Source organism: Acipenser ruthenus, chromosome 18 (assembly GCF_902713425.1).
Source record: "Acipenser ruthenus chromosome 18, fAciRut3.2 maternal haplotype, whole genome shotgun sequence".
Classification (NCBI taxonomy): Eukaryota; Metazoa; Chordata; class Actinopteri; order Acipenseriformes; family Acipenseridae; genus Acipenser; species Acipenser ruthenus.
In genome coordinates this window covers 1,035,015-1,061,591 of record NC_081206.1, presented here as the reverse complement: position 1 = coordinate 1,061,591, position 26,577 = coordinate 1,035,015, and the positions used below count along the sequence as shown (strand labels likewise).

General features: G+C 45.1%; 4 protein-coding genes across 6 annotated transcripts; 2 read left to right on the top strand and 2 right to left on the bottom strand.

Annotated features, from left to right (window-relative positions):
- Positions 1-375: 375 nt before the first annotated feature.
- LOC117423490 (ATP synthase subunit epsilon, mitochondrial-like) lies at positions 376-2,355 on the bottom strand. The gene is made up of 3 exons (XM_034039373.3): positions 2,199-2,355; positions 1,336-1,460; positions 376-554 (listed from the first exon to the last, which is right to left on the bottom strand). Coding segments are annotated over exons 1-3 (159 nt in total). The 5' UTR covers positions 2,231-2,355; the 3' UTR covers positions 376-552.
- Positions 2,356-3,480: 1,125 nt separating this feature from the next.
- On the top strand, positions 3,481-8,469 carry LOC117417728 (cytochrome c1, heme protein, mitochondrial-like). The gene is made up of 7 exons (XM_034029982.3): positions 3,481-3,622; positions 4,847-5,037; positions 5,396-5,522; positions 6,135-6,292; positions 6,866-7,026; positions 7,533-7,633; positions 7,882-8,469. The coding sequence occupies exons 1-7, from the start codon at positions 3,542-3,544 to the stop codon at positions 7,984-7,986; spliced, it is 924 nt and encodes a 307-aa protein (XP_033885873.3). The 5' UTR covers positions 3,481-3,541; the 3' UTR covers positions 7,987-8,469.
- A 1,807-nt stretch (positions 8,470-10,276) lies between these two features.
- LOC117422598 (endoplasmic reticulum-Golgi intermediate compartment protein 3) lies at positions 10,277-26,241 on the top strand. 3 transcript variants are annotated; one of them, XM_058990676.1, is made up of 14 exons: positions 10,277-10,427; positions 11,603-11,673; positions 12,887-12,974; positions 13,100-13,219; positions 15,802-15,895; positions 16,365-16,530; positions 16,689-16,746; positions 18,188-18,202; positions 18,671-18,702; positions 18,918-19,014; positions 21,951-22,012; positions 22,543-22,682; positions 23,923-23,978; positions 24,091-26,241. In XM_058990676.1, the coding sequence occupies exons 1-14, from the start codon at positions 10,340-10,342 to the stop codon at positions 24,168-24,170; spliced, it is 1,167 nt and encodes a 388-aa protein (XP_058846659.1). In that variant the 5' UTR covers positions 10,277-10,339; the 3' UTR covers positions 24,171-26,241. The 3 variants fall into 3 exon arrangements, with proteins under 3 accessions (XP_058846659.1, XP_058846658.1, XP_058846660.1); XM_058990675.1 differs by having other exon boundaries at positions 21,951-22,015; positions 22,546-22,682; XM_058990677.1 differs by lacking the exon at positions 18,188-18,202 and having other exon boundaries at positions 21,951-22,015; positions 22,546-22,682.
- On the bottom strand, positions 19,751-21,462 carry LOC117432037 (reactive oxygen species modulator 1). The gene is made up of 3 exons (XM_034908024.2): positions 21,301-21,462; positions 20,718-20,848; positions 19,751-20,080 (listed from the first exon to the last, which is right to left on the bottom strand). Exons 2-3 carry the CDS (start codon positions 20,846-20,848, stop codon positions 19,972-19,974), a joined length of 240 nt encoding a protein of 79 aa, XP_034763915.1. The 5' UTR covers positions 21,301-21,462; the 3' UTR covers positions 19,751-19,971.
- Positions 26,242-26,577: the final 336 nt, after the last annotated feature.

Here is a 26,577-nt window from a genome sequence, read left to right as displayed (position 1 = left end):
TTCAATGATGTAATAGTGAATTAACTTGCCAAGTCCACTATATGCAAAATATAAAAAACGCCAATTTAAACATGCAGGCAGTCACCTCCATATAAGCCCATAACTTCCACTAAACATCATCCTGAGCAAGCATCCTCATCATGGGGGAGAGCATCTCTGAACTCCACATGTAACAAGGTAAGGATGGCCTTGGGACAGACTGGGTGTCGCTTCATACCACTAGACTCTGATAGGATCAATGAGTTTCACCACACTGGGCAGCACTGGTTCCCATAGGGATATACTTTCACTACATGCAAAGCAGAGATTTACAGTAAAACATCTAACAGCTGCATGAAGCACTGAAATGAAGTAAAAAAAACCAAGCACAAAATATACATATAAAACTGCTTGAGCAGCGGCCTTTTATTAAGTTACTGAACTACAGGGCTTTGCTTGTCGAATTAATTGGAATCTGGTCTTGTATAGCGCATTTAACACAAGGGGAATCTGAACAGCCAAACCGGACTTCACAACCGAGAACCACCGTCCAACACTCCAAAGCAAGCCAGATCCTAGAAGATAAGAATGAACAAGGTTAGACTTCTCCTGGTTTAAAACCACAGACAACGTTTCAATTAGAAAAGCACGTCCATCATGTGTCTGCTGCGAACTGAATTGGATCAAACGCTGCCCCCTGTAGAGCGATTACTGCCACTGCAGTAACGACGCAAGAGCAAACGTCCCTCGCTTTCAAGCATTCTCAAACAATTTCACAAAAATGACATTCTACCCGCTGAAGGAATTGACAGGCTATAGGAAATGTTGCATCTCTTGCAGATACGAGGGCAATTGGCTCTCTGTATAATGTTACCTGCGTGTTAATAAAACCTGATCACTGTGACATGAAATTGTCACATCTGTTTCTTCTACTCTCAGGGTCTCAATAGATATTAAGGAACCAGTGGGTTTCGTTTTCGTACACCGTGCAATCTTATTACACCAAAAACATTCTAATGAACCCCCTACACCAGCCTGCAGCGATGCAAACACAAACTCAGCACACTGACAGGACCGCTGGAGACCACGCCATAGCTAGGAGCAGTGGGGTGGCTGTGCAGAAGCAGTGGCTTAGTGTCAATGGAAAAGCCAGAGACGTTATAGCAATTGTAGAAACAGAGCAATTTGTGAGCAATTCAAACATAAGGCAGGATTTACTATTTTACATGGCATTCGTTTGTTCCAAACAGAAATATCCTGAACTCAATAAAAAGAGGACAAAGTCACCTCTCTAGATAGGTCTTAAATACACAATATAAATAAAACATAACACAGCTTCCAATTCTCAATACTTACATGCTGCTGCCTTTGGCGGAAGGACTTTCACACTGAATCCAGCAGCCTTCTCTGCAGCCGCTTTGTACTGTGGCTTCAGTGCGGACCGCACGGCCTGGGCACAGATCGCAGAGTAGCGGATATAGCTGGGGGGGGGGGGGGGGGGTTGGGGGGGGGGAGGGGGGAAGGAAGATTAATAATACGAAATAGACTTGATCCGTGTAAAATAAAATACGACTTTAACCCGGAGATAAAGCAAACTAGTTCAGCGATTAGGAGGACGGACAAGCCGATTACTGACCAGACAATTCTCTTCATATCTGAACACGGATGACACATTGTACACAGCATTTCAATTATAACACTGCATACAATAGGTGCTTTTGAATAAAACATGCAAATATCACACTCCTCTTACACGGTGAGGGAAACCCTAACCACAGATATACAGCAATAACACAGTACTGGCTAACAAAGCCTACTGCGCTTATTTTACAGTCGAAGAGAGTGGTTTACTGCAGGATTGTTAATATTACTAATAGCCATGTTTTGGATAAACTTGACAAGCCTGCTGTTTGCGTAGTACAGGCCAGCCTTCAGCTCCACGCTCAAGGTGAAGCAAGTCACAGCTGTGAAACGCAGGACTAAGCCCGTTTCAACGTGTACACTTTCCACTCAAGCACACAGCCCCGGACAAAAAGTACCACTAGGACTGAATTAGCAATTTGGACATTAAGAGCGTCAATGCCGCTCACTCGCTTCAATTCAACAGGGCAAGAGCTCAGCAAGCTGAACCCAGGAGTCGAAAACATGCGGGGAGACAGGGACATAGACTTCAAACCCCTTCCTGAACTAAAATACACATAAAGCGCAGCTTCGTTTACCTGAGACCAGCCTGCCTCCAGTAGGACACCATTTTCAAGCAGCTCTGATGCTCCTGTCTCCTCTTCAGCAGCGTCAAGGACAGAGTCAAAGCGGATATCCTGCCCCGTCACCTTCACCGGCAGCGCTGCGGATTGGATAGATTTTCATACCGGGTAAAGACCGTGTCATGTGACCAGCGCCGCGCTCAGGATAACTCTATAATATATATATATATACATGCATTACAGAATTTATTTCAAAATTATTTTGCGCATTTTATCTGGCAAATCTGGTCCTCCTTAAAAAAATGTCGTCTTTTCATCTCTGTTTGCTAAAAATAAATAATGTAGTCAATTACCAGTTTATAAGCTATTTTTTAATCACATATATTCATATATTTTTTTACATTGACAGTGTTTTTGTTATAGATATTAATACAATAAAACAACATCCCTTTCTTTCCTTCTTTCTTTCCTTCTTTCTTTCTTTCTTTCTTTCTTTCCTTCTTTCCTTCTTTCCTTCTTTCCTTCTTTCTTTCCTTCTTTCCTTCTTTCCTTCTTTCTTTCCTTCTTTCCTTCTTTCCTTCTTTCTTTCTTTCCTTCTTTCCTTCTTTCTTTCCTTCTTTCCTTCTTTCTTTCTTTCTTTCTTTCTTTCCTTCTTTCCTTCTTTCCTTCTTTCTTTCTTTCCTTCTTTCTTTCCTTCTTTCCTTCTTTCCTTCTTTCTTTCTTTCTTTCCTTCTTTCCTTCTTTCCTTCTTTCTTTCTTTCTTTCTTTCTTTCCTTCTTTCCTTCTTTCCTTCTTTCTTTCTTTCTTTCCTTCTTTCTTTCCTTCTTTCCTTCTTTCCTTCTTTCTTTCTTTCTTTCTTTCTTTCCTTCTTTCCTTCTTTCTTTCTTTCTTTCCTTCTTTCTTTCTTTCCTTCTTTCTTTCCTTCTTTCCTTCTTTCTTTCTTTCTTTCCTTCTTTCCTTCTTTCTTTCCTTCTTTCTTTCTTTCTTTCTTTCCTTCTTTCCTTCTTTCTTTCCTTCTTTCTTTCTTTCTTTCTTTCCTTCTTTCCTTTCCTTCCTTCTTTCTTTCTTTCTTTCTTTCTTTCGGAAAATCAAGTCCTCCTACCAGCAGGGTGCGACACACAGTTTACCCGCGACTTTAAACGCACTTGACCTTTGGGATGGTTTACCCCATTCCTGCATTAAATAAAACAGAACATTATTTAAAATGTTAACACTTGTAAAAATATATGTGCGAGTACATGAAATTAAACTCAGGAGGTATCAGCTGCTGTAAAAATACCCCCAATAAAGCGTCGTGTAAGCGTTGAGTGTGACCCGGCTGATAGAGAGGACGGGGACGGGTTTAAGCACAGTTGAAGATGGCGGCTCTGCGAGCGGTGCTGTTGTCAGGGTGCGGGAGGAGCCTCCTCGGTACCCCGAAAACCAGCCACACTTCCCGGGTAAGGGGCTCTCTCACACGGGGAGAAAGCGCGGCTCATCTGCGCGGCTAACTATCGAAACTGACGAGGAGTAACAGAGGTTCATTGAAATAAATAAAGGGGTAGAGTACCGGCAAGGTCATTCGTGTGCTTCCAGTGAATGACTTTCCGACGGGTTATCTGAAGTCAGTATTATTATTATTATTATTTATTTCTTAGTAGGTGCTTCGTGTCGTGCACCTCATTAGCGGTTTGCTTAATTGGACTGTGTCTGTTGTGTTATGTATGAGATGCATTTTAAAAGGCTTACGTTAAGCGCAATGCAACTTCTCTGACAGTGTTGTGTTGTACTGTCCACGCTGTCATGTTAAAACGAGACAATATAATCGGGCTAGTAATAATACTAATAAATACTGTGAGATTTCTGAGGACAAATGTGTAGCATGAGTTATCGCAGTTGTGATGTGGGGTTAGGAGGCAGACTGGCCCGTCCTATATACTAATCTAGTGTCTAGTGAAATACCGTTTCCGCTCTGTTATAAACATGAAAAAAGCACCTATTGTCTAAGTGGTCCGGCTTAATAGATTGAGATATTATTTGTCATTCAGAGTCCTATGCGTTTGAAGTTTGTTTTTATAAAATCCTTGGCTGGGGGGAGTATGAAGTTAGTGATTTTCAAAGTGTGGTAACTTGATGAAATTGACACTATGACAGTATATGAATTAGTGGGGTTGTCAGGATCAAGCCGTTTAAAATCTGTTCTTGTGATATTTGTATTATTCCAGTTACGGTGTTGGTAGGTCAGTTATATAAAGGTCCTCATGTCACAAGGACATCAAGCGACTGTTTGACAGGTTTTCACCCATAGCCTTTGTTAATTGATCCTGATGAAATTCTCAATTTGTATTTGTTTGAAATGGCAGAATTATGGCTGGTTTTGTCAGTTTCAGATAGGTAAGATCTGGCCAGCCACCAACATGCTGGCCACATCTTACATATCTGAAACTGACAAAACCAGAGAGAGTTACGTGGTCGTTTGTCTGAAGTGACGCTTCACCATTGTTCATCACCAGATGAAATAACATGGTGGTGCTTTCTCCCCATTGATGTGCAGGAAGGTTCGCTGGGTGTACTGTACAGTATAGCTGCACAGATCCCTCCTCCAGGCTGCTGCTGCTGTGCTGACTCCTGAACAGCCGTTCTGATGCTGCTTGTTTTTTTTTCTTCCCTGTGATTCTCCACAGGCCAGCATGTCCTTCGCCAGCCTGTCCCGTGGGAGGAAGGTGGCTCTCTCCACGCTGGGCGTGCTCGCCGCGGGGGGAGCTAGCTTGGCCCTTGCTCTTCACCATTCTGTCAAAGCCTCCGAGCTGGAGCTCCATCCTCCCAACTACCCCTGGAGCCACGGCGGCATGCTGTCCTCGCTCGACCATGCTAGGTGAGCGGACCCGGAAACTCCTCCTTTCACTCCCGGACACGCCTGTTTCCAGCACATTCAGTTACACTTCCAGCATTGTCTGTGTGCCATTCTGCATCCTTTTAAAACCACTGCTATACTGTCTAATGGTACAGAGTGCTGGGAAGTGAGTAGTAGATAGAGGACTAGCCTGCGTCAGAATGGCTGGGAATTCACTGCAGTGGCTAGCTGATCTGCTGCTGCTGCAAAACAGTGCCTAATCTGTCAGGTGTTATACGATGGGGTCTGGATATAGAAAACTGTAGCGTCGTTTTAAGTGCAGGAGATCAAAGCCTGTGCTTTTCAATGAATAACATGGGTGCTGTTTATGTCCCTGCAGTGTCCGCCGTGGTTATCAGGTGTACAAACAGGTGTGTGCAGCCTGCCACAGCATGGAGTACCTGGCCTTCCGTAATCTGGTTGGGGTGTCGCACACAGAGGCTGAGGTGAAGGCTCTGGCTGAAGAGGTACGCTGTTCAGATGGATTTTCAGTAGACCTGCTTTTAAAACTGGTTGAAAAACAAGTGTGATCTTTGGCACCTGCTTCATGACAAAAAAGCATTGTGTGGCACTCTGTTTAGATTTGTTTGAAATTTCGTAAACCAGAATCTTGAGTATTCATTGGATGTGTGTGTGTTTTTTTTTTATTTTATTAGATACATTTAATGTGTTATTTCATAGTTTTTCACTCTGCGTGCAAGACACACACCTTTTTAAGATAATCATTGCGTACTGCCTTGGTGTAATAGGCCTGCGATTACCCACTAACCCATTATCAAAGCTGTCTTTAATCCCTGGTAATTCCACATGGCTGTGTTTTATTGTTTAATTAGACACTGCTTAGTGCCAGCTGACTCTGGAAGAGGAGTGCAAGCAGGGCGATTTTAACAAATTGAATTGCTATTGTCATTTTTAGAAGATGAAATAAACTCGGATCGGTTTATCTTAAACTCGTAAAGCCAGACCTCTACTGCTAGATCTGTGTATATGTGATGGTGTTCCAGAGCCCGTGTCTTTGTTTCAGTGTTGTGGGATCTGTTTGTACCTGTTTGTTTGAACGCTGCTGATTCGGTTTGCAGGTTGAAGTCGTGGACGGTCCCGACGACAATGGAGAGATGTTCACCCGTCCTGGCAAGCTTTCTGATTATTTCCCCAAACCGTACCCCAACCCCGAGGCTGCCAGAGCAGCCAACAATGGAGCTCTGCCTCCTGATCTCAGCTACATCGTCAATGCCAGGTCACTTTTACTGTTTTTACTAGAGATGTATTTCCCCTCGGGGCAGATTCATGTACAGCTGTCGGATATCCGTTATCCTAGATGGAGTGCATGGTGGTATTGGGCACATTTTGGTCTCGAAATGGCTTGATACAGTCAGACTGCTCTCACCTGTATGTGTTTAACTGTGTTTGTAGACAATGTTGGCTGATGTACTTTTACATCTGAGACCCTTCAGCAGGAAGTTAGACTCCCATTGCATAGCAGTTTGATCCATTCCTGGTTTTACTATGAGTTTAAGACGACACACCTGAGCTTGTTACCTCTACACTGCTTAATCAAGCTCAGAGTAAAACCTGGAATGGGTGAAACTGCTATGCTCTGGGAGTCTCATTCCCATCACTGTCCTTCAGTCTGTATCTGTATCGTGATTGGGTTTGGTGACTCCGTATTGCTGGAATTGACACAATGTCTTGATGGAAAGTGTTTGGGCACTTCCTTGGGAAACCAGGAGATTTAAAACAGACGTACAGGTGGGGAATAATTGTGTGTTCATTTCTGGTTTAAAATGCCCTCTCCTCTTTGCCCCTGCAGGCACGGCGGTGAGGATTATGTCTTCTCCTTGCTGACTGGGTACTGCGACCCCCCAGCGGGAGTGTCTCTCCTGGAGGGCGTCTACTACAACCCCTACTTCCCGGGACAGGCCATCGGAATGGCGCCCCCCATTTACAACGAGGTCTTGGAGTATGATGATGGTGAGACACCCAGTCCGTTAAACAATAAACTGGGAGGCTCCACAGCCTTCAGGTCTGCCCAGGTCCTCCACTCCACCCATTTGAAATGTTTTCATTCGTGAATCCTTTCTTGTTTGTTTTTTCCTAACGCAGATGACTAGGAGGGTTGGCATGTAATGTAGATCTTTATAGATTTTTATACGTACTTCATCAGCTCCAGCCGTCCTGAAGCAGTGAAGGGGCTCCACGCTTTGTACTGTAGCATAACGCCCTTGTCATTAAAGACGCATCATCCTAACAAACTGTGTTCCATATTACACAGAACAGACTCCTGCCAGTTAAATCCATGTATTTATTTATTTTCATTGCTGTACAGAAATACTGCATGAGTTAAGTGAAGGAGTTTACAGTTTTGATACTGATCAGTGAAGTATTAATGTGATACTGGTTGACTTGCAGAGGTGGTCATGTTTTGTACTGCAGTTCTGCATTGGTTCAATTTATTTATTTATTGTTTCCCCTCGCAGGTACCCCAGCTACCATGAGTCAAGTAGCTAAAGACGTGTGTACTTTCCTGCGCTGGGCTGCAGAGCCCGAACACGACCAGCGCAAGCGCATGGGGCTGAAGGTAAACGGTTTGCCTCTAAAAATCAAGAGCAATATCTTCTTGTACTTCTGTGCAAAACAAGAGCAAGATAGGTGTGACCCCCCCCCCCCCCCCGAGGGCCGTGTTTACCTGGGTTCGGGGCTCAGCAGTTCATGCATTTAGACTGCCTGTCGTGCTTTAGCAGAAAGTGTGCTGGTTCAGAAGCCACTCATGCATCTTGTTGTGTTACCGCTGTGTTTAACATAAAGATGGTGTTGTTCCTTTTTCAGCTGATCATGGGTTCCGCTATCCTCGTGCCCCTGGTGTACTATCTGAAGAGACACAGATGGTCAGTGTTGAAGAGCAGAAAGATTGCCTACAGGCCCCCTAAGTAACCTGCACCCTCCAAGCTGCTTCCCCTTACTCCAGATCAGACGGAGCACATTTCCAGTTAAAAGCGCGGGGGTTCAAACATTTTTTTTTTTTTTTTTTTAATTTTCCAAACAAACAAAGTAAAAATCAGTAGTGGAAGGTAGTTTTGTCTGCATGTGTTTTCAAGGCAACGGCCTTTCCCCTCTGTTGCTGCTACACATCCCCGTGACAAACAGACACACGCCTTGGTTAAAGAACATATGTTTTACTGTCAAATAACAGTAACGTCTTTTAAGAAAAAAGGAATCCATATGAAATGTTTTGCATTCGTTATTTTGGGAAGATGACTGCTCCAGCTACTGCCGGGTAACGCAGTAATCTCAATTCATCTGTCCACTGATGTGAGCTGTGGTTGCTGTATCTTAAAGGTTCTGTACACTTTTTGTGTAAATATTTAAAAAAAGAAATAAACTGATGTGCACAATAAAATGCAAAAGCAATCCTAACGGACTGACACGTTCATTTTCTGTGGGTGTTCCTGAATAAGACACTGTTCCTGTAAAGCACAAGAAAAGTTTGTGGGGCGGGGTGCTAACTCAATTGGATATTAATTTGAAAGCACAACATTTTTTCTTTTTTTCTTTTTAAATGTTCTCAGTGTTTTGAATCTTACTATATTACCAGGCAGGCTATTCTGTACATTTAATAACATTTCTTTATTATAATAATAATAATAATGTAGCTTCTGTTGTAAACGCACCTATGGTCCGCTTCCTTGTGCTCCCTCTTGTTGTTCTTTCTGTTTAGAGACTTGTTATTTCCAGTTGCAGTGGCACAGCAGTAAGAGAAGCGGACTGTGCAGTGTAGAGACTTGTTATGTCCAGTTGTAGTGGCACAGCAGTAAGAGAAGCGGACTGTGCAGTGTAGAGACTTGTTATTTCCAGTTGCAGTGGCGCAGCAGTAAGAGAAGCGGACTGTGCAGTGTAGAGACTTGTTATTTCCAGTTGCAGTGGCACAGCAGTAAGAGAAGCAGACTGTGCAGTGTAGAGACTTGTTATTTCCAGTTGCAGTGGCACAGCAGTAAGAGAAGCAGGCTGCACTGGCCTCCTGTAGTTCACATGGCCAACGTGTTTGCTGAACTCACTCCAGAACAGCCCTACGAAACAAGCAGCACGAATCTGCTTGTGAAATTGACAGATTTCAAATATTGATTTACAAAGAGGGGATGAAGAAATGTATTAAACGATAAGAAAATGCTGAGGGGGGAACAAACTTTGTTCATCTAAAGCTAAAAATATATATCTCCTGCTCTTTAATTGTTACACGTGTGGCTTAGTAAACTCCCATCAGCTTTGAAAGAAAAATGTAAAAGTGTTTGTGAAAATGCATTACACCAATCTAATGCACCTGCACTGCTGTAGCAGAGATCGTAACTCTCAAGTTTCATTTCTGTATGTTCTAAATAACATACTATAAAGGGTGTGAAGGGGGGTGAATTTACCAAGCAACCCTACACCTTCCACAGCATGTGCTTCAACAATCGACAGTCATGGAAAAGATGTGCGGCTGGTTTCACAGACCCTGATTCACACTGACCCTGGAATACGGTGTTAATTTAGGTAAAGTAATCCCAGATGACATCCAGCCAGGGTCTGTGAAACCAGCCATGGCGTTGCAGTGGTTAAAATGCTTACAGGTAAATCTTTACTTTTGAGATATTTTTCTGGTTAGTTTTATTTGATGTATTTATTTATTTAATATTTGAAGTGAAGTGCAATTATACATTGACTTTTAAAAATGACTCAAGATGAAAAAACTTACACTTCTGTTTTTTTTTTTTAATAATTAGTTTTTGTTGTTGTAGTCAAGGTTCTGACAGGATAATTACACTACAGCGTCAATCCCAGCAGTAAAAATAACATTTCTAAAGGTTTCTGGCAAACAGCCAGAACGTGTTCTACTGCATGACACGACACGACACTGTCTTGCGTGCCAGGTCCTCATTGTGAATGGCAATATGTTCTCCAGCGACTCCTCTGGATAAGTAAAGGTTTGATTTGATTGCTTCAGGTGTTTTCTGTATGAATTTAAACGAGACGAGACCGAGCTAGCTATCTTCTTGCTGCCTGTGTTTGAAAGAGAACAGCCTGGGTCTGCGGTAATTCAAATTAAGAGCATTCTTCTTAGGCAAGGTTTCTAGAACAGGACCCTGATTCTGATGGACTCCAACTCCCAGAATGCAGCTCTGCCTCCTCTGTATTGCGTCACTGGAGACTGGCTGGTCACAGCCAATCAAATTGCAAAGAGAACCGTGAACTATCCGGAAGTATGTAAAGGAGGAAGTGGTTGTGTTGCGCTGTTTGCGGGGTAGTGAAGATGGAGGCTCTCAGTAAACTTAAACAGTTTGACGCTTATCCTAAAACACTGGAGGATTTCAGGGTGAAAACATGCGGCGGAGCAACGGGTGAGTTGTGATGCAGTCAGTATGTATTTGTCATTAAGGGATCTTAGTTAAACCGATGAGCTCGTTCTTTCTAGCCAATGCTTCGCGGAGTCTTGTATGTACAGTATAAATTGCATTTTTAGTTAATGAAGTGGAATGAATGAATGATTGTATTAATTCGGGCGACGGCGTTCCAAAGAAAATGTCATTCAGAAATGGCTTTGCAGGCAAAGGATCAAACGTCTAGGTTGGTTTGCGGCTGGTTTCATTACTGCGGTACAGCAGGCTGGCACTTCGGACACAGGTAAGATTCAGGATGCCTGTCTGCTGTCAGACAGACCAGAGCTTCTTCAACACGTCATGTTTACAACAAACCTCGACTTCCGCTCTGCAACCAAAGCAGCATTCCAACTGAAAATCCGACGCGCGGATATAGTCCAAAATAAATGCTGAACCCGTGCTAACTTTTCAGACAGGTCATTTTATGTAGGACGACGCGTGCAGAAATGTGCATCTCCTTGTCAGTGTGTTTTATTGAAGCTCGAAGGGCGCTATAATAAATGACATGTTGCCTGTGCTTGTCATTGTGTGGAGCTTCATCATGTCAATACTGTGATGTTAAGGTGCGGTCCAGTAACGTGCATGCAGTCTAGAGATTACAGTAGTGTTCTATGACGGTGTCTTACTGTAACTCCACTCGGCTCACTTCACAGAAGGTCCTAGACCAGTTATGCCGGTGGTTTATCTCATCTTCTGGGTTTGTTTTACCTGTAAAGTGTGTTTTACATTCAGCGCGGGGAGGAGCCAACAAAACCTTACGAAAGATCTTTAGTGTTTAATGTTCACACAAAACTTGTTCTGCAGGGGTGTCCTGTAAACCTGAGCGATTTTTACATATCTGTTTGATTTCTTAGTCTCGCTGCCACACGTCATGCATTCCAATCTCACAGAGCACAGAGGAATCCTGTGTGTGTGTGCGTGTGTCTGTGCGTGCACCCATAGCGCGAGATCACCCAGTGGACAGTCAACAAGGCCAGCTTTCTGGGGGATTCTAGATTTGAGAATATGTTTGGATCATAAGATTGCATGCATGCTTTTTAAACATGTAATACAAATATTTATATAAAATGCTATTGTAGTTAATGTTGTGATATTAGTGTGTTTTCTGCTCTCTCTCTCTCTCTCTCTCTCTACAGTGACGATTATCAGCGGGCTGATCATGCTGATCCTCTTCTTCTCAGAGCTTCAGTACTACCTCACTAAGGAAGTAGGTTCACCTCCTGTGTTTGCATTGGGGTTAGGGAGGCTCTTCACTGCTGTGTTTGCATTGGGGTTAGGGAGGCTCTTCACTGCTGTGTTTGCATTGGGGTTAGGGAGGCTCTTCACTGCTGTGTTTGCATTGGGGTTAGGGAGGCTCTTCACTGCTGTGTTTGCATTGGGGTTAAGGAGGCTCTTCACTGCTGTGTTTGCATTGGGGTTAGGGAGGCTCTTCACTGCTGTGTTTGCATTGGGGTTAGGGAGGCTCTTCACTGCTGTGTTTGCATTGGGGTTAGGGAGGCTCTTCACTGCTGTGTTTGCATTGGGGTTAGGGAGGCTCTTCACTGCTGTGTTTGCATTGGGGTTAGGGAGGCTCTTCACTGCTGTGTTTGCATTGGGGTTAGGGAGGCTCTTCACTGCTGTGTTTGCATTGGGGTTAGGGAGGCTCTTCACTGCTGTGTTTGCATTGGGGTTAGGGAGGCTCTTCACTGCTGTGTTTGCATTGGGGTTAGGGAGGCTCTTCACTGCTGTGTTTGCATTGGGGTTAGGGAGGCTCTTCACTGCTGTGTTTGCATTGGGGTTAGGGAGGCTCTTCACTGCTGTGTTTGCATTGGGGTTAGGGAGGCTCTTCACTGCTGTGTTTGCATTGGGGTTAGGGAGGCTCTTCACTGCTGTGTTTGCATTGGGGTTAGGGAGGCTCTTCACTGCTGTGTTTGCATTGGGGTTAGGGAGGCTCTTCACTGCTGTGTTTGCATTGGGGTTAGGGAGGCTCTTCACTGCTGTGTTTGCATTGGGGTTAGGGAGGCTCTTCACTGCTGTGTTTGCATTGGGGTTAGGGAGGCTCTTCACTGCTGTGTTTGCATTGGGGTTAGGGAGGCTCTTCACTGCTGTGTTTGCATTGGGGTTAGGGAGGCTCTTCACTGCTGTGTTTGCATTGGGGTTAGGGAGGCTCTTCACTGCTGTGTTTGCATTGGGGTTAGGGAGGCTCTTCACTGCTGTGTTTGCATTGGGGTTAGGGAGGCTCTTCACTGCTGTGTTTGCATTGGGGTTAGGGAGGCTCTTCACTGCTGTGTTTGCTTTGGGGTTAGGGAGGCTCTTCACTGCTGTGTTTGCATTGGGGTTAGGGAGGCTCTTCACCTCCAGTGCAATGCTGCTGATGCATGCACACCTCCTTGACAGTGTGACAGTGCTCACAGCTCCAGTTTTGTCTTTTCTTGAATCAGGTTTACCCGGAGTTATACGTGGACACATCCAGAGGAGACAAGCTGAAGATCAATATCGACGTCCTCTTCCCCCACATGCCATGTGCTTGTGAGTACAAAACTCTGACAAATCCCCTTTGCAAGCAGCAAGTGCATGGGATGGACCACCGGGTTTGTTAGATCACAGCCTATTTCAGTAGCCGTTCTTCTTCTCAAACTCCCTGTGTTTCTCAGATCTGAGCATCGATGCAATGGATGTGGCTGGAGAGCAGCAGCTGGATGTTGAGCACAACCTGTTTAAACAGAGACTGGATAAGGAAGGAAAGCCAGTGACTCCAGAGGCAGAGAAACACGGTGAGTGACCTCCCATCCGGGGCGATCCTCTCACAGGACGATCCTCTCAGCCAGGGCGATCCTCTCACAGGACGATCCTCTCACAGGACGATCCTCTCAGCCAGGGCGATCCTCTCACAGGACGATCCTCTCAGCCAGGGCGATCCTCTCACAGGACGATCCTCTCAGCCAGGGCGATCCTCTCACAGGACGATCCTTTCACAGGACGATCCTCTCACAGGACGATCCTCTCACAGGACGATCCTCTCAGCCAGGGCGATCCTCTCACAGGACGATCCTCTCACAGGACGATCCTCCCAGCCAGGACGATCCTCTCACAGGACGATCCTCTCACAGGACGATCCTCCCAGCCGGAGCGATCCTCTCACAGGACGATCCTCTCACAGGACGATCCTCTCAGCCAGGACGATCCTCTCACAGGACAATCCTCTCACAGGACGATCCTCCCAGCCGGAGCGATCCTCTCACAGGACGATCCTCCCAGCCGGAGCGATCCTCTCACAGGACGATCCTCTCACAGGACGATCCTCTCACAGGACGATCCTCTCACAGGACGATCCTCTCACAGGACGATCCTCTCAGCCAGGGCGATCCTCCCAGCCGGAGCGATCCTCTCACAGGACGATCCTCTCACAGGGCGATCCTCTCACAGGACGATCCTCTCACAGGACGATCCTCTCACAGGACGATCCTCTCACAGGACGATCCTCTCAGCCAGGACGATCCTCTCAGCCAGGACGATCCTCTCAGCCAGGGCGATCCTCTCACAGGACGATCCTCTCACAGGACGATCCTCTCAGCCAGGACGATCCTCTCACAGGACGATCCTCTCACAGGACGATCCTCTCACAGGACGATCCTCTCACAGGACGATCCTCTCAGCCAGGGCGATCCTCTCAGCCAGGGCGATCCTCTCACAGGACGATCCTCTCACAGGACGATCCTCTCACAGGACGATCCTCTCAGCCAGGGCGATCCTCTCACAGGACGATCCTCTCACAGGACGATCCTCTCACAGGACGATCCTCTCACAGGACGATCCTCCCAGCCGGAGCGATCCTCTCACAGGACGATCCTCTCACAGGACGATCCTCTCACAGGACGATCCTCTCACAGGACGATCCTCTCAGCCAGGGCGATCCTCTCACAGGACGATCCTCTCACAGGACGATCCTCCCAGCCGGAGCGATCCTCTCACAGGACGATCCTCTCACAGGACGATCCTCTCACAGGACGATCCTCTCAGCCAGGACGATCCTCTCAGCCAGGGCGATCCTCTCACAGGACGATCCTCTCACAGGACGATCCTCTCACAGGACGATCCTCTCACAGGACGATCCTCTCACAGGACGATCCTCCCAGCCAGGGCGATCCTCTCACAGGACGATCCTCTCACAGGACGATCCTCTCACAGGACGATCCTCCCAGCCGGAGCGATCCTCTCACAGGACGATCCTCCCAGCCGGAGCGATCCTCTCACAGGACGATCCTCTCACAGGACGATCCTCTCACAGGACGATCCTCTCAGCCAGGACGATCCTCTCAGCCAGGGCGATCCTCTCACAGGACGATCCTCTCACAGGACGATCCTCTCACAGGACGATCCTCTCACAGGACGATCCTCTCACAGGACGATCCTCCCAGCCGGAGCGATCCTCTCACAGGACGATCCTCTCACAGGACGATCCTCTCACAGGACGATCCTCTCACAGGACGATCCTCTCAGCCAGGGCGATCCTCTCACAGGACGATCCTCTCACAGGACGATCCTCCCAGCCGGAGCGATCCTCTCACAGGACGATCCTCTCACAGGACGATCCTCTCACAGGACGATCCTCTCACAGGACGATCCTCTCAGCCAGGACGATCCTCTCAGCCAGGGCGATCCTCTCACAGGACGATCCTCTCACAGGACGATCCTCTCACAGGACGATCCTCTCACAGGACGATCCTCCCAGCCAGGGCGATCCTCTCACAGGACGATCCTCTCACAGGACGATCCTCCCAGCCGGAGCGATCCTCTCACAGGACGATCCTCTCAGCCAGGACGATCCTCTCACAGGACGATCCTCTCACAGGACGATCCTCCCAGCCGGAGCGATCCTCTCACAGGACGATCCTCTCACAGGACGATCCTCTCACAGGACGATCCTCTCAGCCAGGACGATCCTCTCAGCCAGGGCGATCCTCTCACAGGACGATCCTCTCACAGGACGATCCTCCCAGCCAGGACGATCCTCTCACAGGACGATCCTCTCACAGGACGATCCTCCCAGCCGGAGCGATCCTCTCACAGGACGATCCTCTCACAGGACGATCCTCCCACCCTGGGCGATCGCGTGTTCCTATCTTTCTTTGCTCCAGCCTGAAAGCTTTTGGAATCGTATAAGCTAAAAAGATTCTAATAATGTTTCTCGGCTCGGCATAATTCAAGACTCAGGAGAGATGCAGTTTGTTTTGTTGATGGGAATATCCAATTGAACAGACAGGGTGAGTTAGTCTGCTGCGTGTGCTCTTGTCAGTGTATTGTGTGTACAGTCGTTTGGAACAGCGTTTGACTGCTCTGGTCTGGTTTCTTTAAGAGCTGGGAAAGGAGGAGCCTGAAGCTTTTGATCCAAGCAAACTGGACCCCAACCGCTGTGAGAGCTGCTACGGAGCTGAGACTGAAGATCTCAAGTGAGTTCAACGAGCGCTAGAACCAGCACATGAGTTTCATTTCTGAATAGCCGTAAAAACGAAATTTACCAGTCTAGAGCAGGGTTGGGGTGAATTCCTGTTTTCAGTTCCAATTCCATTTCCATTTAGAATCAATCCCCGACCCCAACTCCGACCCCAACTCCGACCCCAACTCCTTCGAGGGAACTGATTGGAATTGATATTTGAGATAATAATTGCTGTGATTGTTCAGCTGCTGTCATTCACAGCCAGTTTAATTGAAGTAATCTGTTGCCACTGTGAGAAGCTCGTTTTAACGGAATGCTTCTAATTGCAGTTGTGTTCAGTGGAGTGCTGGAATTGATGTCAATTGGGGATTGATTTTCAAAAGGAATTGGAATTGAAACAAGTGAAAGACGCTCCAGCCCTGGTTGCATTGAAACGTGGCAGTCCGAGTATGAAAGCTGTCTTTTCCCTGGCGCGTGGGCAGGTGCTGTAACTCGTGTGATGATGTGAGAGAAGGCTACAGGAGGAGAGGATGGGCCTTTAAAAACCCGGACACCATCGAGCAGTGCAAGAGGGAGGGCTTCAGCCAGAAGATGCAGGAGCAGAAGAACGAAGGCTGCAAGCTGTACGGGTTCCTGGAGGTCAACAAGGTACGCAGAGCACTGCCCCTGCCCTCCACCATGCACCTGTAACACAAGCCTTTCAACAAGACACACAGAGCACTGCCCTGCCCCAGACATACACCCTGCCCTCCACCATGCACCTGTAACACAAGTAGAGTAAACGCATTGATATCTGTGTTTTCTAGGTGGCTGGGAACTTCCATTTTGCACCAGGAAAAAGCTTTCAACAGTCCCACGTGCATGGCAAGTATTTCAGTGTACAGCTTTCTTGTGTTTACAGGGTTTCGTTGTTTGACGTTAATGTCAGGAATTGAATTATGGTGTTCTTTCTTTCTTTTTATCTCAAAGCATTAAATGTGTTTTACTGTAAAGTCATTGTAATTGTTCACAGAGCATCCCCTTTGCTAAGCAGCTTGCTACAGCAGCTCCCTCACGTGGCTAGTCTACTCTGATGCACAGATATTTCCTTGTTTCAAAGCCAGGTACAAGTCACCATGATCTTTAACCAAGGCATAAGAAATATAATTCGACCTTTTAAACTGTTCCTATGTACGAGCTGGTAGAACGCAGTCCTGCTTTCACAGTTGAAACGGCAGCCTTGTATTTCATAGCGCCCGCTGCCCTATTTGTGAACATACTGTCTCGTAACACTTTGCTGTTTTGTGCACTATATTTTAAAACTGCTTGGAATTTCATTGAAATGTAATTTGTATGTTCCTGGATTTGCAAGCGCAAATTCACTTGTGTGCGTCTGAAACTGCACCCGCTTCCCCCTCGCATGTCACTGTTCACCTGTCTGTCCACGCTGAACCCCTGCTCTCTGTGTTTGCCTGCCCTGCACTGTGTCGTTCTAATTCATCGCTTGCATTTGCATTCTGTTCCTTATCTGCTATAATTAGAGCAGGCGTTTTTATTTTTAATCACAAGCTTTTGTATCTTGCTGAGTTTTGCTTTTTATTAACAGCACGCCTTTGGAGGCGCTGGTCCCTTTGCTTGTTAGAATTCATTGCCCTGTATCTTTTGCAGATATACAGTGATCCATTAAAGAGACATTGAATTAAAAGACAGCATTGGGTCAACATTAACAAACCTAGCAAGAGCTCACAATATTGAGCTGTAAACTGGTATCTATAATAACGATCTTTAAGTGTAACACACATGTGCAGCTGCCTGCCTCTTATTACCTTAGCCTGTATAATCCCAACGCAGCCTGGAATTCCACTGTGAGTGACATCTCCAGTGTAACACAATACTCAATCGCACATGGAGTGGCACGTTGCAGGTGTGCTGCAAACATGCTTCAAACTTGTGTTACCTTGTAGGTGTTTTTTTTAAAATTCCTATCAGGTTTAAGTAACCAGGTATTGCAGTGCAGGAATGTACCTTTCTGAGCAGTGATGCCAACATGCAGTATTTACACCCTCCATCACCGAGCAACAGAAGCCAGCTGGTTCATGCTTAGTGCCACGGCTGCGCCCGTGTGCCAGCTGGTGAGACCAGGGCTTTGATTGGTTCATGCGTCTGCCTATGGTGAATAGATCCTTGAAACAGCGGCAGGCTGGTAATGCAATCCTAGCTGTGATTTCAGCAGAGTGACGCTGTGGCAGGAACCAGCGCAGACAGGGCTGATGTCTTCACTTTATTGTGACGTTCTGTCCTTTCTCTCTCTCTTTCCTTTCTGCAGTACACGCTGTGGAAAGTAAGTTGCTTTTTTTTTTCTTCTTTTTGCATATTTTTATAGGACAGGGATCCCAATATATTCTTGATCCAGGTTCTATTTGTGTGGCAGCTAATTGAGCTCTCAAGTGGAAGCTCAGCTCCACCCCAGTATTACTGCTCTGCATTTACCCTGTTACTTAACTGCAAAACCCTGTGTTTGAACTCTTTATAACTGTTGCTCCCTTGCTTTGCTGATAATCTGTGCGTTAAGTCTGCTTTCAAACCCCCTCTGTCAATAAACCTTTATTTGTGCTTGCTATTGAACCCAGTTGAAAAATAATTACCAAGGAAAACGAATGTAACACAGCCTCGTTTGCTTATAGGAGTTTCGAATATCCTGTAAAAAAAAAGTACGATACCTAGAAAATATCCCTTGTGATTTATGAAGGATGTTAAAATGTCAATACTCTGCCCATTGTGGTGTTCACAATTCTTTTTCCTCTTTTAGTTCATGACCTGCAGAGCTTTGGACTGGATAATGTAAGTATTAAGGCAGTGGGTAATGGTCTCTTTACGTGTTCTGTTTGGGGGTTAACTGGATGGGTCTGATTCATAATGTACTGCAGTAGCGCCTTCAGTCACTGCATGTCTAATCAGACCATGTTAAGTTGCCTTTCTAATAATAAAAAGGTGACCGCGAGCGGACGTTAACGTTATTAACGGGAATTCATTCCAATGTGTTGTTTCCCGTCTAGATAAACATGACTCATTTCATCAGACACTTGTCATTCGGGGAGGATTACCCAGGAATCGTGAATCCTCTGGACGGAACTAACGTAGCTGCAGAGCACGGTAGGATCACGTTGCTGTGCTTCAGTATTCTTTAACCTGCATTCAGGGTAGGATCACGTTGCTGTGCTTCAGTGTTCTTTAACCTGCATTCAATGTAGTTCCTTCCCAAGTAGCTCGTGATGAAGCACAAACCACATAGGTTTGTTTCCTGACCCTCGGAGCCAGCCCGCAAGGTTTTGTTTCCTGACCCTCGGAGCCAGCCCGCGAGGGCTTGTTTCCTGACCCTCGGAGCCAGCCCGCGAGGGCTTGTTTCCTGACCCTCGGAGCCAGCCCGCGAGGGCTTGTTTCCTGACCCTCGGAGCCAGCCTGCAAGGTTTTGTTTCCTGACCCTCGGAGCCAGCCCGCGAGGGCTTGTTTCCTGACCCTCGGAGCCAGCCCGCGAGGGCTTGTTTCCTGACCCTCGGAGCCAGCCCGCGAGGGCTTGTTTCCTGACCCTCGGAGCCAGCCCGCGAGGGCTTGTTTCCTGACCCTCGGAGCCAGCCCGCGAGGGCTTGTTTCCTGACCCTCGGAGCCAGCCTGCGAGGGCTTGTTTCCTGACCCTCGGAGCCAGCCCGCGAGGGCTTGTTTCGATTAACTTAAGTGGTATTAAAGTCATTTTCCAGGGTCTGCCTTTTTACTACATTTTGAAATCAGCAGTAAAATGTGCTATTTAAAAACAAAGATCAGGTACCAGAATGTTTTTTTTTTTTTTTTTGTTTTTTTTTATTATTTCAAGAAGAAATTACAAATGAGATTCATTCTGCGTGTGTGTTTTTTTTTTGTGTGAACCAGGCAGTTTGAGACGTGCCGTTTCTGTTTCTGTTTTTTTCATTTTCCTTTCCAGTAATGGAGCTTATTAACACAACTTTATTTATCAGGACTTATGTACAGAAAGTAGTAGTGGCTAAAAGTGTTTTTTTATGCAGAGTCAGGGTGAATGCTAAACCCCACAGTCCTGGAGAAAGTGCAGATTGCGTTTCAGCATCTGATTCCCATTCCAATCGCCATGAAAGTGCCAAACGTCCCTCCGCTCTGCAGCATGGTCTTGCCAACCCCACCCATTAGTTCTCTGCCTCTCATCCCTATCCTGTAGAAAAAAAATCAGAAAACAAGCACAAAGAGTCAGAGCTGTGAATGGAGAGTTCAGACTGAGACAGTGGGTCACGGTGCTTTTAAATTAGACTTCTTCATTAATTATAAATGCCAGATACATTTTTTTTTTAGCAGACACCTTTATCCAAGGCGACTTACAGAGACTAGGGTGTGTGAACTATGCATCAGCTGCAGAGTCACTTACAACTACGTCTCACCCGAAAGACGGAGCACAAGGAGGTTAAGTGACTTGCTCAAGTCCGTGGCTGAGGTGGGATTTGAACCGGGGACCTCCTGGTTACAATCCCGTTTCTTTAACCACTGGACCATGAAGGTAGTGCAGAAATATTGTTATCAGGGATGGAAATAAGACTCCCATTGCACAGCAGTTTGATCCAATCCTGATTTTGTAACTGAGTTTAATAAGACACACCAGTGCTTGTTACCCATCAAGCTTGTCCTAAAACCTGGAATGGGAGTAACAGTTTGACCCAATCGCGGTTCTGCTAGGAGTTTAAGACGCACACGGTCCTGTTATCTAGACACACTGCGGGGCTAATCAAGCGTGTAGTAAAACCTGGAATGGCTGAAAGTGCTGTGCAATGGGAGTCTCCTTCCCAGTCCTACAGTACCTGAGACAGGAGAAGGTGCCGAACATCGCTCCGGCTGCCATTCCCACTGCAAACCCCATCATGAAGCCCATTTTAACCCTGTCGAAGCATTTGGGCTGGGTCTGTCCGTAAGGTCCAACAGCAACCGGCATCTGGAGAAACCAGTAAGAATGAAAAAAAGAGGATGACAACGCTAATAACAACAACGATTTAAAATCCTACCCTGGCTTTGTGATTCACAAACTGTTACGCTGGTTTACCAAACAAATAATCAAAATACCAGCTACGCAGAAATGCTTTGATTTTTTTTTTATTTATTTTTTAAATACTCGGTGATTCAAAGTTTTTAGAGAAAACTAGCCCGTGTGCTTCATCCCCGGTGCTGTACTAATGAGATCTGTATAATCCCTTGCGTTTTCGCGGCATGTTGCTGTTCGTATTTTGTATCGCACTGGTTTAATTTGAGTTGCATTTCACTTCTATGTTCTGACGTGTTGTTCCTTCACCTCGGACTGGCCTTGATAATAAATATTACACGACAAACATTTTGAAAGCTCCCCGTTTTCTGCTGGCTAGCGCGTTTTTAAAGGGACCTCCTTCTTACCGTGTGTGTTGAATTGTTTCCGTCTTACCAGAGCAGTCGCGTCTCACACTTTGTATATTCGTGTTAAACCCCCTATCTCTCTCTGTCTCTCTGTCTCTGTGTCTCTCTCTCCACACACGTCTGGGTCTCCTTTAGCAAGTGGCCATCTTATAATGCATTACAGGAAGTGCTGTCAATGTAACGCACTGAAGCACCCTCATCACATGACCGGAGACACGAGGCTCTGAATCGTGTGGTAGAAATGGCGACGCCTAGCGGTTTAGGCTTGCTAACATTTTTTAAACAATACCACAAAGTGGAACCTGCAAAACGTTACCATTTAATGAAACAAAATAATAATAATTATTATCATCATCATCACTATTATTATTATTATTATTATTATTATTATTATTATTATTATTATTATTATTATTATTATTATCACTGTTATTATTATTATTATTATTATTATTATTATTATTATTATCATCACTGTTATTAGTGTTATTATTATTATTATTATACGATGATAGTTGTTTGCAGGCTCCATGCGAGTCCTGCACCTCAGTACATTTCTTTTGTTGTTGATGTGGTTGAGAGTTTTTGTTAAGTTTAATTATGAATGTATTGAGGCAGCAGAGTCGTGCAACATGTTCAATTTGTTTTAGTTTCCATGATGTACCAGTACTTTGTGAAAATCGTCCCGACAATATACGTGAAAGCTGATGGAGCGGTAAGTGTGATACAGCAGGATATGAAATGTAATCCTAGAGTAGTGTATATGAAATGTAATCATAGAGTAGTGTATATATACTGTGTATATGAAATGTAATCATAGAGTAGTGTATATATACTGTGTATATGAAATGTAATCCTAGAGTAGTGTATATGAAATGTAATCATAGAGTAGTGTATATATACTGTGTATATGAAATGTAATCATAGAGTAGTGTATATATACTGTGTATATGAAATGTAATCATAGAGTAGTGTATATATACTGTGTATATGAAATGTAATATGATAGTGTATATATACTGTGTATACATGACTCTTTGTTAGACTGTGTATATTCTTTGGAAGGTGTGGCTAAATGAAGCTCTTAAATCAATTTAAATACCCCATTTTATTTCTAGTTTTTTTTGTAACTTCACTAACAGGTGTTGTTTTTCACAATTTAAAATACAAGACCACGGAGAATTTTAAAATTTGAAGCAAGTGGCTTTGAACCTTTCCTCCCCTTCGTCTGTCTGTATTGAACAGGTGGTGAAAACGAACCAGTTCTCAGTGACAAGGCATGAGAAAAGAGCCAATGGTCTGGTAGGAGACCAGGGCCTGCCGGGGGTCTTCGTGCTGTATGAACTGTCTCCCATGATGGTGAAATTCACAGAGAAGCAGAGGTAAGGGAGCTAGCGGGGTTAGGATACCATACTGAATAGCAGGGGTGTGAGGACCGGAAACATACTGAATACAGCTAGCAAACAGCATGGGAGAAACACACACTCCATACAGCAAGGGAGAAACACACACTCCATACAGCAAGGGAGAAACACACACTGAATACAGCAAGGGAGAAACACACACTGAATACAGCAAGGGAGAAACACACACTGAATACAGCAAGGGAGAAACACACACTGAATACAGGAAGGGAGAAACACACACTCCATACAGCAAGGGAGAAACACACACTGAATACAGCAAGGGAGAAACACACACTCCAAACAGCAAGGGAGAAACACACACTCCATACAGCAGGGAGAAACACACACTGAATACAGCAAGGGAGAAACACACACTGAATACAGCAAGGGAGAAACACACACTGAATACAGGAAGGGAGAAACACACACTGAATACAGCAAGGGAGAAACACACACTCCAAACAGCAAGGGAGAAACACACACTCCATACAGCAGGGAGAAACACACACTGAATACAGCAAGGGAGAAACACACACCGAATACAGCAAGGGAGAAACACACACTGAATACAGGAAGGGAGAAACACACTGAATACAGCAAGGGAGAAACACACACTGAATACAGGAAGGGAGAAACACACACTGAATACAGGAAGGGAGAAACACACACTGAATACAGCAAGGGAGAAACACACACTGAATACAGCAAGGGAGAAACACACACTGAATACAGGAAGGGAGAAACACACTGAATACAGCAAGGGAGAAACACACTGAATACAGCAAGGGAGAAACACACACTCCATACAGCAAGGGAGAAACACACACTCCATACAGCTATCAAACAGCAAGGGGGTTTCTTTTAGGTCTTTGGAAGACATTTGAAGTTGTTTCTTATTCATCCCCAGATGTATTCATTCATGTTTTGTCGTATTTATGTTCTTGCCAGTAGTGATCTTGGAGTGAAGCACTGTGAGAATCTGCCTGTCACAGATTCAAAGAGCTGTTTAATAATGCAGAAAGCTGTTGTGTCGTAGCACATGAAATAAGAGAAGGCGCTGATGGGAGCACAGTAAAGCGCACACAGAGCGCACCTGGATGTACCCCATTGGCAATGGGAGGGATATACATTTACCAGACTAGTACAATTTGCTGTACTAAAAGCATTTATTGAGTGTACTTCAGCGCTGTGTAAAACTGACTGCGTTGCTTTGCAGGTCGTTCACACATTTTCTCACGGGCGTATGTGCCATCGTTGGAGGAGTGTTTACAGGTGGGTGTTTTTGAGTGCTCTCAGATTGTTTGTTTTATTTGTGATGCTGTTGGTGGTTCAGCTTCACGATGCTGGTTGGGTGACGCGCCGGTCTGTGTGGTTTGTTTCGCAGTGGCGGGACTCGTAGACTCTCTGATCTATCACTCTGCGAGAGCCATTCAGAAGAAGATCGAGCTGGGGAAAGCATCGTAGTGCGAACGACGGGACTGGAGATAAATGGACATCGTTCACAGGACACCGACTACAGAGGCGTTAGAGCAATGAAAGCAGGATCTAACTTCAGAATTCAAAATCATTTCTAGCACAGCCCTTGCTCGGTGCCCTTCTCTGTCTTTGTTTTTCTTTTCTTTTAAGATACTGATGACTGAACTGTGGTGTTACTGTGTGCTCTATAAAAACATGTATATATCATTCTGTCTATAAGTGGGTAGCACAGATTACCATGTGAACCCTCAATGTGAGTCTCCTGGAGGCAGCCCAGTTATCTGTCCGGGAATGCAATTCAAAGTTATTAAGCAGTAAATGCCTGTGCAGCAGACGGTGCCAGCCAGGTAATCGAGAGTTTCATTGCTGCTACAAAACACTGAAGAGATCTCAACCGAGATCCCTTCATGAAAGAAGCTCAAGAATCTGGCTGGTAAGGTCTGGCATGAAACTGAAAAAACGCCTGGAAGTCGGAAGATCTTTTTAAATTGCGCCTCTTGGTTGTGTTGTTTGTGCCAGGTCACCCTTTTGAAGGATTAGATAGATCGATACAGAAAAGGAAACCGTAGTTACTGGTATGATTTTGTGGTGGTGGATTTTCACAACACTTGTTTGTTTTCTTGGTGTGAGGCTTTTATCTTTCCGGGTTGCTTTCTGAACACAAAACAGCAGTCGGAAACAATGCATAGATCTGTCTTTAAACTTGACGTGTCTGATTCCTGGAGTTGGTTGGCTGGCTTCTAGGATCCTCTCTGCCAGTGCATTCCCACGTGTGCAGAACAGTACTGTACAGAGCAGTGCAACACCACTGTGCACCCCCAAGCAATGCCTGGCTCAGAGTGTGAGTTATTGATTGCAGTCAGGATTGTAATGGCTAGTAAATGAAAACCTGCACAGTCTTTTGGACTTTTCAAAAATTGTAAAATAGACTTTCTGAAATAAGTTCTGGATTCGCTGTTTAAATTCTGTAGTTCGTTCGGAGTAACTCACAGGAAAAGAGGTTTAATGGAAAACATGACAGGGATCAGACACACACAGTCAATGAAAATGAGGGCTTAGGAAATCAAACTAAATGTCTCGCAGTCCACGATGTGCACGTTGCAATGGACATTTTAAAGATTTGTCATAAACTGACCCTCCTTTTCTGTGGCATTTATTAACACATCTAGGGTTATATGTAAACTTCCACTGAATAAAAACATACTTAAAAACTGCGATGAAGCGAGAGTAAAGTAATCCTCTTAATGTTTCATGAGGGATGCGGAACACATCTTAACTAATAATATTTGGGTTAGTGAGAGTGAAGCAGCAGCTGCCCTGTTTGTGTGCTTTTTCAGCGCCTGTGATTGGATATTCTCCCCGTAACTGGGGTAAGAGGGTAAGAGCTGTCAGGGTCTGTGCGTGTGGGCTTGTGTTTAGTTTCCGTGAGAGGAGGAGAGCTTTGTGCGTCATGTGATGCAGCTCATTATCAATTCAGACACACCCCCTCCTCCCTTTAGCACACAGAGACGCACGCTTTCCTAGTGATTCTCAACTTGATCATATTGATGATAATAAAACACTAACGACTGCCGTGTCAAGTATAGCTCTTCCTGTTCTTGCATTGATTCCTCGTCACGGGACACTCTCTGTCTCTCTCTCTGTCTCACTGTCTCTCTCTCTTGCTGTCTCACTCTCTTGCTATCTCCAGGGTTAGAAGCTCACACTGGTCCTGCACCCAGTCCTGGCTTTCACAACCCCCTCTGTTGAGTAGTATTATTGAAATGCCTAAATACATAGAGATCATTTGTGTAGTTGTTTGGTACTTTTTTGAGTGTAATTGTAATTCTGCTGTGATTGTATTAGCAGGTCTGATTGACCCCAGGTCTGTGCAGGAATGAACATGTTTAATTGAAGCTGTAAACGGAAGGTAAATGCGAACCTGGATTCTCCTGCTATGTTGATGGTTATCGTTTGGGATGAAGGGAGATCTGCAAGAGATGTGTTTTATTTTCTTAATTTTGTTTGGACCTGCCGGGAATGTATTCCTGAATAAAATTCTGATGCAGGTCATTTAAAACCAGATTGGATCTCTCCCTTACTATTATACACCCTCATCATGTGATCTGAGTGAAACTGAAGAAACTTCACAAACATGTCCATTCCAGACATATCAATTTACAGTACATTTTTGAAACTATATTCAAATTCACGTCACTTTTATTATACAATGATTCTTTTTTTCTCCAGTGGAACACGAACGCATCTGACAATCCACAAACAACTTTACAATGAGTTACTGTTACTGTTTCTCTCTCTGTCTCAGGGCTGCTTTTAAAATGTCTCTTATCTGCTAGCTTGTGTTACTCCTAGCGCTCCCAGTCCGGTCAGAGATTCTGTTCTGTGTTGTGTTGAT

What these genes read in the sequence shown, in the direction of transcription:
- LOC117432037 (XM_034908024.2), bottom strand. Translation starts at nt 20,848, where the DNA reads ATGCCGGTTGCTGTTGGACCTTACGGACAGACCCAGCCCAAATGCTTC. An exon ending in GGCACCTTCTCCTGTCTCAG is followed by an intron (nt 20,081 to 20,717) that starts GTACTGTAGGAC and finishes TTTTTTCTACAG; the next exon opens with GATAGGGATGAGAGGCAGAG.
- LOC117423490 (XM_034039373.3), bottom strand. Translation starts at nt 2,230, where the DNA reads ATGGTGTCCTACTGGAGGCAGGCTGGTCTCAG. An exon ending in TGGAGGCAGGCTGGTCTCAG is followed by an intron (nt 1,461 to 2,198) that starts GTAAACGAAGCT and finishes CCCCCCCCCCAG; the next exon opens with CTATATCCGCTACTCTGCGA.
- LOC117422598 (XM_058990676.1), top strand. Translation starts at nt 10,340, where the DNA reads ATGGAGGCTCTCAGTAAACTTAAACAGTTTGACGCTTATCCTAAAACA. An exon ending in AGAGCTTTGGACTGGATAAT is followed by an intron (nt 18,703 to 18,917) that starts GTAAGTATTAAG and finishes TTTCCCGTCTAG; the next exon opens with ATAAACATGACTCATTTCAT. An exon ending in TATACGTGAAAGCTGATGGA is followed by an intron (nt 22,013 to 22,542) that starts GCGGTAAGTGTG and finishes GTCTGTATTGAA; the next exon opens with CAGGTGGTGAAAACGAACCA.
- LOC117417728 (XM_034029982.3), top strand. Translation starts at nt 3,542, where the DNA reads ATGGCGGCTCTGCGAGCGGTGCTGTTGTCAGGGTGCGGGAGGAGCCTC. An exon ending in AAACCAGCCACACTTCCCGG is followed by an intron (nt 3,623 to 4,846) that starts GTAAGGGGCTCT and finishes GATTCTCCACAG; the next exon opens with GCCAGCATGTCCTTCGCCAG. An exon ending in AGCTACATCGTCAATGCCAG is followed by an intron (nt 6,293 to 6,865) that starts GTCACTTTTACT and finishes TTGCCCCTGCAG; the next exon opens with GCACGGCGGTGAGGATTATG.